At 33.4% G+C, this 14770-nt stretch overlaps 2 protein-coding genes across 2 annotated transcripts; one reads left to right on the top strand and one right to left on the bottom strand.

The window, feature by feature from the left end:
* The first annotated feature begins 2950 nt into the window (after positions 1–2950).
* LOC124368340 lies at positions 2951–3481 on the top strand. Its single transcript, XM_046825616.1, has one exon. The coding sequence runs from the start codon at positions 2951–2953 to the stop codon at positions 3479–3481; it is 531 nt and encodes a 176-aa protein (XP_046681572.1).
* A 4283-nt stretch (positions 3482–7764) lies between these two features.
* LOC124367168 lies at positions 7765–14390 on the bottom strand. Its single transcript, XM_046823817.1, has 3 exons — positions 14245–14390; positions 10461–11288; positions 7765–9328 (listed from the first exon to the last, which is right to left on the bottom strand). Exons 1-3 carry the CDS (start codon positions 14371–14373, stop codon positions 8492–8494), a joined length of 1794 nt encoding a protein of 597 aa, XP_046679773.1. The 5' UTR covers positions 14374–14390; the 3' UTR covers positions 7765–8491.
* Between the last annotated feature and the right edge of the window lie 380 nt (positions 14391–14770).

The following is a 14770-nucleotide window of genomic DNA, read 5'->3' as shown; positions in this document are numbered from 1 at the left end:
TGAAAAGTTGTTGAAAATGAAAATGTTAAAACTGAAAAGTCACGTAACAAAAAAACCAGTATAGTTATAAAAAATGTACTATTTTAAATGTATAAATTTTTTAAACATTTTATTACAATTCAAACGGTACTTACTACAAAAAAAATGCACGAGTAAGCACGGCCACTTTAAAGGTACGCTTGCACAAGCCGCGAGTAGCAAACATTCTGTCTTTTGATATGCATCAGCTGTATCAGGTAGGTTATAAAAATTTTACAAAATACCAAATATTTTGCAATTGTTATAACAATTCCAACGGTACTTTTTCCAACGAAATCCGTCAACGCATAAGCGAGCACGACCCCTTAAAAGATACGCTTAAACGAGCCGGGAGCGCCGAACCTATCACAGTTGAGAAGTATCAGTTGTTTGGTGCTACCAAATATACAGGGTGTCCCGTAACTCTCTATACAAAGGTATACCACGTTATTGCTCACGTCAAGACAAACATATTTCACCATATAAACATGGGTCTCCGATGCTTAGTTTCTCAACTGTTTGTTGTCTGTATGTGTTTTTTATAAAAACATTAAAATCTTAGAAAATTGATAAATTAAATTATACCAAGTTGAGCTCAAATGTCTATAATAACAAGGACAGTTACTGAAAAAATACAATTAAATTATATTTAGTATTTTTTAAATAGCGGCCAATAAAACTTTTAAACTTTGAATATCTTAAAATGCATTTTTCTAGCTCATAAAATAGCTAGCTATCAATGCGAACCAGCTGCCATTTATGCAGTTTTTGCATTGTTAGCTATTCGCTGAGAACCTCAATGTGGACAATGTTTTATAAAAATGAAATGAAAAATGCTTTTGTAGAGGCGAAGTTGGGACAAAAACGTCCTCTCACAGTAAATATTCTCTAGATCAATATTTTATTGTTCGATATAAATAATTTTAGTGTCATTTGATTTGTGATAAAATTCTATAAAAACTAGAAAATTATTGTTGCAATTCTTTAGAAAAAGATGCTAGTTTTTAAGATACTCAAAGTTGAAAAGTTTTAATGGATGTTATCCATTTTGAAAATACTAAAGATAACATCATTATATTGTGTTCAGTTACTGGCCTTGTTATTATAAACATTTGAGCAAACATTTGGTTTAATTTAATTTATTGGTTTTTAATTTATTATTTTTTTATAATGTTTCTCTTGACCTGAGCAATTACGTAGTATACCTTTGTCTAGAGAGTTACGGGACACCCTGTAGGCTATATTTGGTAGCACCAAACAACTGATACTTCTCAACTGTGATAGGTTCGGCGCTCCCGGCTCGTTTAAGCGCATCGTTTAAGGGGTTGTGCTCACTTATGCGTTGACTGATTTCGTTGGAAAAAGTACCGTTGGAATTGTTACAACAATTGCAAAATAGTTGGTATTTTGTAAATTTTTTTTATAACCTATGTTATACAGCTGATGCCGATCAAAAGACGGATTTAGTTGAAACAAGTAACGTTAGAATTGTAGTATAACATTTCTCAAATATTTAATACAATTAGTATTAACTTTATAGTACTTTTTATTTATATTTTATTTTATACTGGTTTTATTTGTTATTTAACTTTAATCACTTTTTAAGAGACGGAAACTCATGGTGAAATAAGTATGCCTTGACCTGTGTAATCAAGTGGTATACCTTTATCCTGAGAGTTACGGGACACTCTGTATGTTAATTTTGTTTAAGCGTATCTTTTACTTTCTCCCGACCACTTGGTCGTGCTCGCTTATGCGTTGAGGGATTGGAATAGTTAGCAATTTAGTAAAATTTGTATAGCCTATGTAATATAGCTCATGCCTATCAAAATAATAAATGTTTGCTGCTCCCGGCTTGTGCAAGTGTACCTTTAAAGTGGTTGCACTCGCTTGTGCATTGACGGACTTTGCAGAAACAAGTACCGTTAGAATTGTAATAAAATTGTTCAACTAGTTAATACATGTAGTATTTACAGTTTGTTTACATGTTCAACACCCGCCATTTTGTTAATATTAAAGAAAAATACACAATATATTTTTCTCTTATCTATTCAAACGTATGTGCCAAAATTAGTTTCTTTAGTTTAACTAGTTTCGAGATAGTAATTTTTTTATAAAAAATTGAAAATGGTGGCTAGCGGTTAAATAAGACATTTCTTGACCTATTTTTATACTAATATTCTTTTACTATGAGTACTGTCATCCACAGAAGTTGATGACACCATTTTGTGAACACACACACACACACACACACACACACACACACACACACACACACACACACACACACACACACACACACACACACACACACACACACACACACACACACACGCACGCACGCACGCACGCACGCACGCACGCACGCACGCACACACACGCACACACACGCACGCACACATATATATATATATATATATATATATATATTTGAACGCGGTTTTTGGAAGCCCTTATGCCATTTTTTTCGTTTTGTCTAAGTGTTGTATATTTAAAAAACGGTTCTAACTTGTACTTTCTACCTAATAGACCGGGCATGGTGATCATGGTATATGACGTTATTAAATGAAGTGATTTTATTGGTTTCTGTATTAATTAAATGTTTTTACAGTGGAACTTGGCTAATTCGATGCTGAAAGTACCAATATAAATTTTTTATCATTAAAGATTTCACTAATCGTTTTTTACTATTTTGGGAGTCAGTGGGGCGGGAGGAAAGTCTAAACTATCAAAAATTTCGAATTAGAAATATTCGAGTTATCTCAGAGTCAGAAACAACAGAAAATTCTTAGATTAGCAAGTCACTTGGATATAGCAAGATTTCCAAGAATACCTTTGATAATAAATATTTATGTTACTCGGCAACAGTCAAGGAAAAATTTAGAAAACAGTTAGTTTCGTTAAAAAAATTGTCATCTAAATTCTAGTTGAGATGGTCAGGCGGACGCCAGGGTTGATGAAGCGTGTGGTGATCGCAGTGAACCACCTCAAAAGCCGCGAAGGAGTCAGCAGATCCGCCATCGATCTATTCATGAATCAAAGGTATAGGGTGAATGAATTGGATAGTAACGAGGGTGTGGAAATGGCGTTAACCGAGGGTTTCATAGAGATCAAGAATGACCGCTTCTTCCTGAAGTCCTCTGGTTTGCCGGCGGGTCCAGTAGCAGTACCCCCAGCAGTGAGCGTCCGCAGGAAGAGAAAGAGATCTCCCGGTAAAAGGGGTAAATCCCGAGGGAAGCGCCACGGATTGAGGGGGAGGAAGGGGGCACAGAAGAACAACAGGAGTTGTACGTCCGAGGAAACCCAAAAGGCCGTACAGGAGGATGGGCGCAGGGCCCCAAGAGGAAGGAGAAGAGGAAGGGGAAGGAAAAGGAGGGCGAGTAGGAGGAGACATGGGCGCCGAAGAGAGATGGGGACGATAACAAGCGGCGTCGAAGAGGATGATGGTACCTCAATCAGATAGTAACGAGGAATGAGTGGAGTTAACAAATGATTATCCTGCTCCTTTTCACACTGTATTGTAATAAGTTATTATTAAATGTCATTATTTGCCGTATATATTTACATATGTGTCATTTAAAAATTTTAACTAGCCTACAATCTAGAAACGTGGGCGTAGATATTTTGAGATGCATAACATTCCACCCTGTAGTTAGGGTAGGAGGGGTGGGGGAGGGAGAGGGGGAGGGAGAGGGAGAGGGGGAGAGAGGGAGGGGGTGAGAGGTAGAGGGAGAGGGAGGGAGGGAGGGGGTGAGAGGGAGGGAGAGAGAGAAGTTATAGTTTTTTTCTCTCTTTTAATTAAGAAGCTGATGATGACTCCCACCCAAATGCAAGATTTGTTTCTTTTTGGGTTGGTATCTTTTTCTCAAGCTGTATAATGTTGTATACTGTCTTTACATGTATTTGAATAAGAAAAATAAACACATTTATTTATTATTGAGATGTATTTCACAGTTTGAAACAACAGGTTCATACAAGCATTTCACCACATTCACTGTAAGGTAAACTCTTTAATTGGCAGTAAAGTAACCGCCGATAGAGAATATAAAAGGGTGACAAGAAACCCTTTAATCTTAAAAAATGATCTCTAATAATGAATCAAATGGGTAGAAACTGTCCACCAACCTAGGATCTCTCCAAAGAGACGCACCTGAAGTTGTAACACCTCTACCAACTGCGAGTCGCATTCCACTAGCCCTTTCTAGGTTTCGTAGAGACATTGAATACCTTAGCCATTACAAAGTCTTCATCGTTAACCTGTAAGGGGAAGATGTAATGTTTGTCTGATTAATAAAAAAAGCAATACTGTTAGTTGTTTAAAAAAATTTGAATACTTCAGACTCCAGAAATCATGGAAGAGATTAAATTTTATGTTTGCATTGTATTTTCGTTATTTATGAACTGTAAACATCTAAAATCTGTAAACATCTAGTGTTCTATAACTAGCACACTCATTATGAGTTTCAAAGTGTTTTGTTCTGTGCATTTCTGCATTTTGGAACTAATCCTTTACAGATGACTTTTCGACTTTTTCCTTTGAACTTTCAAGAGTGATAGATCTGTTTTCTAGGGCCTGTCCTGTTCAATCATGAGCATGCTAATAGCTTGATATAGTTTAAAAGTATGCAGGAATTTCCATCTGCTTAACCAATGTATGTGCTGATTAAGGTCCTCCCCCCAAATTACTCAAAACTCCAGAGACTTACCTCGCTGTGGGCAGAGTATCACAACATTCAATGAATAGGATAACCAAAAGGTGAGAATTGTGTCCTTCCAATAAAATTGACTGAAGCATCAGTTCTGACCTGGTACTATATAAGAGTTTTGACTCCTGAAGAAGAGGGTAGATTCCAATTCATGAAACTTAGTGTTGAAAAAACAAATTATAGCACATGCTGTTGTTCTTTTTATCTAGGAGACTTGAAATTGCGGGCTGTCATTTTTGGACAGACTATTGTTGTTGTTTCTTTAGTAATTATTAATTATAGTAAAGATCTTCCGGTTCCTGGTCTCTAGTTTGATTTCAGTCGTTCAAATTGTGCAACGAACTCTGATCGTTGATGTGCAACAGCCTGTGGACGGAGATACCACAGCTATTTAGGTTCATCGGTAAATAAGTAACATTTCATATCAAATACACAGCTATTTAGGTTCATCGGTAAATAAGTAACATTTCAAATCAAATAACATTTATTTCCACAAAATACTGAAAAACAGAATTAAATATTTTGTATTGAAAAAGAAAAGCTGATCAATTAATTGAACCTTTCATATTATATAACCAACTAGTAGTAGAAACATACATGGCATTTTTACTTAATGAACTTTTACTTAATAACTTCTCTGGAAAATACACAACTTCAACATGACGGGCCCTTCTCCACATAGCCTACTGCTCATCGAGTTAGAGAATTTTTAAATGAACACATTGCAGGCAAACTGATTGGTGCTGGCCGCCAAGGTCTCCAGATCTTACCCCAATGGACTGGGATAGGGTTGGATGAAAAGTGAAAGTTAATATATGAAATTAATTCGAACTTTTGATGCTGCTGCTCTCATAAAGGAAAAGAAAGATGTTCTTGCAAGAGCGATACAAAATTTGGAAGCGTGTTAAGAAGTGTACAGACTGTAATGACGGAATTTTCGATCCTTATTTATAAGGTAATGAAATTAGTTATGTTTTATTTCGAACAATATTATAATGGTACATTACATTTGTACCAGCTTAATTTTTTAAACGTTTACTATGATAACACAGTATTGTAATTCTTTTGGATACAAGTTATATTAAATTTGATTGCATTGAATTTAGAATTATTTTACTATTGACTTTATTTACATTAATTTTCTCAAAATTAAAAGCTCTACAATTTTTGTTCATTGATTTTACGCATTTGTTTGCCATTTAATGAAGTTATAGCGCCTAAAATGTAAAAAACTTTTATTGTCAAAAATAATAAAAAAAAAACATTTTAACAATCACCACTTGAAATGTTTTTCTTACCTCCCAGACCAGGAACAATATTTATACAATAAACTAACAAATCACATAAAATAACAATCAAGTTTAAATCACAGTTAAATGAATTTACAATAGTAAAACGTTTGTATAGAGTAAAAGAATATATGTACAACAAACCAATTTTATACAAAATAACAATATTTATACAATAAACTACCAAATCACATCAAACAACAATCAAGTTTAAATCACAGTTAAATGAATTTATAATAGTAAAAAGTTGTATATAGAGTAAAAGAATATATGTACAACAAACCAATTTTATACAAAATAACAATATTTATACAATAAACTACCAAATCACATCAAACAGCAATCAAATTTAAATTAGAGTTAAATGAATTTATAATAGTAAAACGTTTTTATAGAGTAAGATATATGTATATATATATATATATATATATATATATATATATATATATATATATATATATATATATATTAAAATCTATATAAAATATCTATATAATAATATACATAATACATAATATATCTATAAAATATCTGTATAAAATATATACATATATATACAACAAATAAATTTTACACATAGGAACAATATTAATGTACAATAAAGTACCAAATCACATCAAACAACAATAAAGTTTAAATCACAGTTAAATGAATTTATAATAGTAAAATGTTTTTATAGAGTAAAAGAATATATGTACAACAAAAAAATTTTACACAATACAATAATTTTATACAATAAACTACCAAATAAACAATCAACTACCAAACATTAATTAAGAATCAAGTTTGAACACAAATAGATTACAATTACTTTTATTCTTAATACAATAATGTATTTTTAAGTAAAAGAATATATATTGAATTTATATATATATATATTAAATTATTATATATATATATATATATATATATATATAGAAAATGAAGGACATGTGAAATTATAAATTAAAAACTCAATATCGGAAGTAAAATAGTTTGTAATATTTAATGTCTTATTTTCACCTATGCCAATGTTATTTGTTTTTGAACGTACAAAATTTAAATTTTACTTAAAATACGTGCATTATGGCATATTTGATGTTCGCTGAGATACCGATGATTTGGAAAACACTGGCAATCATCTTAGGTAAATAGTGAATAGTGAATGGTTAATTTATTCATTGGCGAAGCATTAGAACCAATTCCTAATGCAGTGTGTGGAACTCACAACTAATTCTGTGAGACACGTGGTATAAGGTTTAAAATACTCAACCTTCAACACATCCCATATAATTTTTCAATGTTAAATAATTAATTTCAAAATACTGTCTGAATCTTCAATCGAATAAAACATAAATAACTATATCATGTTATAATTTTGTCTAATCTATCTTGTTTAATGAATAAAAACAGTACTGTGTAGTAATTTAATCATATTATTGAATACCACTTTTGGAATAACTTAAAAACTCATAATAATAAATTAAAACATTGAACATGTATTATACACTATATATATATATATATATATATATATATATATATATATATTCTACATAGATATAATTATACTATATATATATATATATAGTATATAACACTTATACTATATATACTATATATATATATAGTATATATAGAACATATAGTGTATATATATATATACACAATATACATAATATTAATATAATATATAATTAATAATAATTATATATATATATATATATATATAATTAATATAATATAATATAAATAATAATAAAAATGTGCAATGTATGTATTTCTCCTCAAGGTCCCAGATGAGATTGTGCTTGTTTTTCTAAATATAACTAACAAAAATGGTATGGTTACATAACAGACAGATACACACTTAGGAAGTGTTTAAAATGTCATCACAACAACAATTACCTTATAAACATAAATAAATAAACAGGCAGATACATTTAGGAAGTGTTAAAATTTTATGACAACAACAATTATTATCCTATAAACATGAATAAACCAACAAACAGATACGTTTTTGAAGTGTTATGTGTTGGCTCAATGACAATGATCTTACCAATATTGCACATGTGTAAAAAACACAGACAGATATGTTTACGGAAACATTAAAGAGTTGTCACAAATATTGTATAACTATAAAAATAATAGTATAACTACAAAAATAACAGACAGGCACGCATATGAATCTTTAAATTGTTGTCACATCTGACTGTCACAGAAATTTTTTAAGAGCTCTTCAGACCTTGATCTGGCTTTTCGCAATCTGTAAACGGTTCAGTTCCTTGTTCCTCTGATGGTGCTATGTGACACGAAAACCAATAGTGGGTCCGTTTTAATCCGTTCCCTGTTTTTCGTGGAGAGAAATGCAGTCGAGCATTAGGTCTAATACTTGCCAACAGTTAAGTTCAAAGGTCTCATCACATTTAAACACTCTGGTTAATGCTTCACAGTCAGAAGATATGCCCGCGAGGAGTGATATTACGTTTGCCTTTTACTTCATGAAGGGAATCTATAAAGTCTGGGGGATATCGAAGTCAAGTGAAGAAACACCTTGTTGAACCAAGCAAGGAGGAAAATAATTTTACAGTTTTCGTGCACAATCAGACACGAAATCTTTTCGAAAATTTCATTAAACATATCTTCAAAATCTAACTTGCACTTATTAAATTTTTCATCGTAATTCTTTAAAGCAGAGGAACGTTCTGCTTCTCTGAACTCCTCACTAAGTAACTCCGCTGTCGTTACACGAGAACTGCAGTTTCGTGACTCCGTTATCACCAAGTACAGTAAATCTGCCATCTTTTTGCATAAAAGTTCGACAGAACCGTCGAACACTGTGAAGAAGTTTTCCAAAAACTCGGTAAAACACTCGTCACGATCCGGAAAATTTCTAATATAGGTATCCAGCTCAGTTAAATTGTCCTGATTATGTTCCAAGCCCTTGTCTGTAGTTGTCAGCTCATGAAATTCTGGCGAATTCGGTAATATATTTGTACAACTCTGAGACGCTTCTGGGTGTGGAATTTCAAATGCTTCGTCTTGTAACATTACGTTGTCGTGTTCATTAGTTTTAGAATTTTCTTGAGTGTCACTAGATATGTTTTCTATATTTTTATGAATAATTGATGTAGTGATTGGTGTATGAATTGTAGTCGAAGCTTTATTTGCTAAAGTTTGGGCAGTTATTGGTTCTAAATGATTATTCTGAGGTGAGTATGTTATAGATCTAGGTGATGACATAACTGTTTCCCTACCAGGTAAGTCCGAGAAGACGTCTGCATGGTCATCATCATTTTCACTAGTAACACTAGTGGTAGCGGACAACAGTGGTGTCTGAAAAAAATTAAAAAGATAAGTTAAAAATTGTGTATCGCTGTATCACTGTGATTTAATACTACCAAATTTGTAAAATACGTCAACTTAAGAGTTTCTTTTGCGGTTGGAATTAAAGACCTAAACCGTACTTTTGTAGGTGAACGGGTGTTGTACACTGATATAACGATTAGGATTCGAGTATATTTATTATTAACTACCAAATTAAATTCATACACAGTAACTTAATATTTTAATTTCAGTGAGCTAATGCATAAAACGTGCTTGCTCCTCAGAAAACTTGTGCTTGTGTTAGAACATGTTTAGGTATACTAACGTTTTTCATACATGAATTAGAATTTTATGACATGGCGTTTTGATATGCTTGGAATCCTCATTGTCTATGAATTATACGTGTATTATATATACATATAGAAAACACTAATTTTATCATAAAATTATATTAAACTTTAAGAAAAGTATGGGTGACGATACAAATTTTGTAATAAACCATACAGCGTAGTATAAGGACCCGACATAACGTAACGAGATTGGTAGATAGAGGTGGTCTTTGACCTTATAACTCAAAATAAATAGGGTACTTCCTCAAAGCAAAAGGACCATCTGTACTAAGTTTCAAGTGTCTAGGACCTTTCTTTCGAGTGTTATTGTTTAGACGGATAGATAAACATGAACAATGACATGATTTCAAGAAGACCCTTTTGGGTCCTTAATCATATATAGGACGTTTATTTGCTGAGCGTTAGCGAAGGTCTGAACTAATTACATTTCTGTCTGTCAGCACGATATCTCGAAAAAAAAACTGACTAATGGACTTGAAATGTTGCATGAAGAAGCATGAATTTGATGTCAATAATTTTTTTCCCAGAACTGTTCAGATTTTGAATTGTTAGTTGTTGTAAATAAAAATAAAACATTTAGTATAATATGAATCAAAACTATTTAGGAACACAGATTGTCCAGTGTCTTATTACTTAATTTATGGTTATACGCATAAACCTACGAATTTTGCTCAGTAAAATTTCCATCCCAAGATTAGAAAGAACTGATTTGTACTAAATTAAAAATTATTGATATAGACTTTACTATCAGAAAACATTAAATTGTACCAACTATTTTCGGGTAAACTTACGCTTTTTGGAGATTCCAAGGCCATCTCCATATTACATTCACCCTCTCCAGACACGCTTACTTGGTCTGTTTCTTGATAAGTACAAACACTAGCTGTTCCATTATCGGTTGCATCTGTTTCCATCCCAGTTTCTATCCCTTGTAATGATTCCGGATCTTTAGAACATGTTGCAGGAATTGACACACTACTGTGTTCTGGAGGTGGTACCTTCCGTGGCGTTTTTTTTCGCTTTCTTTTTATTCCAATTTCTTGTTGAACAAGAGTTCGCAGTTTTGAATTTAGTGCAGCCAATATGGTTTTTTGGAACATATCATGCTTTCTTGAACCTCTGCTCTTTCTGCTGCACCCACCAGTTTTTGCCTGTTGGAGAGAAACCCTTTGTTTTAAAATCCTGGATTTTCTATCCAGTGAACTTTTCTGGAGACTCGACTGCGTAATTCGTTTCTGCTGAAGGTACACTTTCTTCGCTAGTTTTTTACGTTTTTGACTTTTCAACAATTCAGTCAAACCTTTGGCTAGATTTTGGGTTTTGAGGTTAGGTTTATTATGGTTCGCAACTTGGCCTGACTTTTCCGACACTGACTCAACATTGGTATCTGATCGGGTTTGTTCAGACATCACCTCACACTCTGGTTCTTCATCAAAGTTGACATGTTTGTGGTCCCTGATTGCTTGACCGTGAGCGATTGAAGGAAACGGATCTCCTGAGAATGTACAGGATGAGTCAGATACCACCTTCTCTATTGCACGGCTGGGGGTGATTTCGATTATTCCCCACGCATTTTGGAGGATTTCTGCATGAGTGTCTTCTTCGTTCAGCGTTGGTCTCTGAAACAAAAAAAAAAAAACATATGTTTTTTTTAACGACTTTGAAACATTTATCGTTGAAATGTTTTAACATTTACGATTTTAAATACTTATTCCTAAAAGAGAGGTGATTTAAGCTAACATTTTAGTTTTAGTATAATACCAATGTTTTTTATCTTAGGAATTAGTAGACCTTGTGTCACTGTAGCCCCTATCTAGTATCTTATGGGAAAGACATCCCACACTGGATGGGTTTCATTTCGTTCACTGTCTCACACTACTTGTAATATTTGTTTTGCTTATTCTCATGTTACTACATTTTATGGAAAATATTGTTTGTAATTTTCGAAAAATATAAGTGAATTCTCACGAATATTGAGCCCACTCCTTAGGTAAAATCTGGGTTTTGTTTCCGTTATGGTTCATTAAATTAGTCGGATCCTAAGTTATTATATTTGCCAGTGGTAGTATGGAGAAGGAGGAGAGAGGAAGAAGACCAAGGGGAAGACCGAGAGGAAGATGGGAGGACCAAGTGTGGAAAGACATAGAGAGAAGGGGACTACAGAAAATACAGGTGGAGGAAGAGGAGACCTGGAATGACAGACAAAAGTGGAGGAGGCTGTGTACGACGACCCGTGATAACGGAAACGTCTTATGATGATGATGATGAGTATAAGGAGTAGTTCTATGATTAACCCTCGGTTAACAAAATAAAAAAAAATTAAAGTATTTCAATTCAACTTTTGAGCAGTTTCCAGCAAATTTGTTTGTATATTGTGTTTTAAAATAAACGAGTTCAATTTTTTTTATTTTTAACACGTAAATTTATAGAAACATGGCCCCACCAAGTCAACATGACCTATCGGTGAGGTCCATAATGAAACTTAGAATAAGCAAGATACAAAATTACATTACAGTTTTATAAATTGTTTGATTTGCTTAGTTTATTTTACACTTTTACAAAAGTTTTATGTTGCTCTTTGTGTGGCTGTGGTGCTTCTAGAAATCAAATTTTTTTTAAATATTGGCATTCTATATTAACATTATGGGGATAATACATACATTATCCAGCGTATAAATAGATGGTAAATTATATAACTGGATAACAATGAATAAAATATGACCCATCAATAAAGAGCATTCTATAAATAGTTAAATGTAAGTAATAAATCTCTGAACATTTAACAACAATATTAATAAAATAACAATGAACCATTAAACAACAATAATAAATATGTAACATTATTTTCAGCCTAGTTTTTAACAAAATCTGGTTGACCGCTGAAATAACTAAGCTTAACCCAATCATTCACTTTATTTGCCTGTGCATGTGTATGTACATAGTGTGTCTTGGGTGTGTGTGTGTGTTTGTGTGTGTTTAGTTAGTGTAGATGTAAGCTAAGTAGTCAGCTCATTGTGTGTTGTGGTAAGCCATCTCTGCACTGCCTCTTCAAAAACCCTGAAGTTTCTCAATTTTTCAATTTCATCTGGAAGTAAGTTAAAATAATATGGAATATAAAACTTGGGCAACCTCTCTCTCGTAATTTACACAACTTATTGTTGGAAAAATGACTCGTTTTGTCAAGTATTATTTAGTACCTAGGTCGATGAGCCAAAGGTCATACCAAAATTGTTACAACTCCATTATTTCTGGCTGTAACATTTTTATAACATAATTCCTCGCACTCTAAGATTAATTTGGATTGCTTTGATTTTAATGTATATTATTTACATTATAAATCCAATGAGCTACCCTAGCTGGCTACGCACAGACAGCTGATTACAGAAATTACCTGTTTAATTTTCTCGTCTCAGATTGGTTGGAGATTACGCTGTGTATCGAGCGTCGAGTTCCAACCCATCTGTGTCGACATCTATGTGTCGCATGTACTTCTCTATCGGGCTGAGCTTTGTAATAGATAGTTTGTCCGATCTCTGTATCAAGGTGTTTCGTCAATGTTCACGTTTGCTCATAACTTATCATTTTTACGAACCCCCTTTTACTTATTTACTCGTTTAGTGGGAGACTCGTTTAATATGAGGAGATCCTAGTTTCAATCCCACATTTTTATATTGTGTGCAGTTTACCCGGTTCGAATGATGTGGCACCAAAAACTATAAACACTGTGTTCAAGATTAACCAAATACAGTCTCGTAGACCAAAACAGTGCTGCGCCATATGAGGATGAAGATGTTATCATCAATCAATATTTGTCTTAATACCAATGTTTACCAATTATCAATACATTACTTGAACCGTAAGTGACACTTCTTCTTATTTTGACTCTCCACAGACTCCATTTCTTAATCATGTACTCATATCCAAAACCCAGCATGGATCACTTCTGGCTGGTTGATACCTTCCAGTTGAGCCTACCACTGGGCACAGCAAAAACCGATGTGTCACTTAAATCTGGGCAAGTTTATGGATGTCCAGGAGCGGCACATCACTAACCGCAAATGTCGAGATTCTGCGGTGCAAAGGTAATTCAATAGGTCTAGTCTACTGAGAGAGATGACTGTTAAAGTTGGTGGGGTTTGTTCCCTAAGTATCAGAGGTTCTTGCTAGCCTCAACAAGAGTATGCCACCCCCTGCTTGCTGAGGGGTTAGTTCAGAGCTGGCCTCCCCTTCTTCCGGGGAACATGACTTTGAGATTAGTGCCCTAATTCTTCCTCATGGATCTCGACAGGAGGCGGTCCCTACCCTCCTAACCTTACCCATCCTGAATATCCTGTCACTCCGGAAGCAGCGCTAAGGTTCTTACAGGACTAAGTGCAATTTATAAGCTTCTTGTCCTAAGAGAGAGAGAGAAAAAATCCTATCCAATCACGCACCTCTGTATTTAAAATATGCAAGTGTTCATTGATGTATACTTGCTCTTTATGAGCTTCTTTTGTGTTTTATTTTTTAGTCGATTTTATGTTCAATTCATTTAGTTCCATATTAGCTGGATTCGTTTGTATAAAAATCACTAACCTGGGAGAAACTGGAGCGATTTGGAAGCGATTCTTCTACTTCTCCAGACTGGTTGACAGACAAGGGATTTTGCTGTCTATGGACCGATCCTGCAGGGTTGATAAGATGATCTTCATTATCACTCGACATATCTGCCTCTAGTATTTGCGTCTGAAACAAAAAAAACTCTGAAATGAAAATAATGCTTTAAACTGTGTTTAATATTGCTAATGTGAAGTGCAGTTGTGAATAAATAAATATGCAGATATTTCAAATTAAAAGTACACACAAAAATTTTTTAAAACAAAAATGAAGAAACCCCAACAGTTCTTACTAAAGTGATCCTTTAATACGGTTTAGTGTATTTTTAATAGATGTTTTTAATCTAATAAAAATTAGTAAAAATCTTCCATTTTGGGTAATTACTGATGACCAATTTGGGGGTTTAGGTGACCAATTCATATTTCAGTTAGTGTTGTAACATTAACTATGGGTGAAAGGTAAGGTGGTTAATCGTTTTTTGGGGTTTAGAAACATTTTAATGTTA

This window comes from Homalodisca vitripennis, chromosome 8, assembly GCF_021130785.1.
Source record: "Homalodisca vitripennis isolate AUS2020 chromosome 8, UT_GWSS_2.1, whole genome shotgun sequence".
NCBI lineage: Eukaryota > Metazoa > Arthropoda > Insecta > Hemiptera > Cicadellidae > Homalodisca > Homalodisca vitripennis.
Note: the sequence above shows the minus strand (reverse complement) of the source record. Positions and strands in the feature narration are given on the sequence as shown.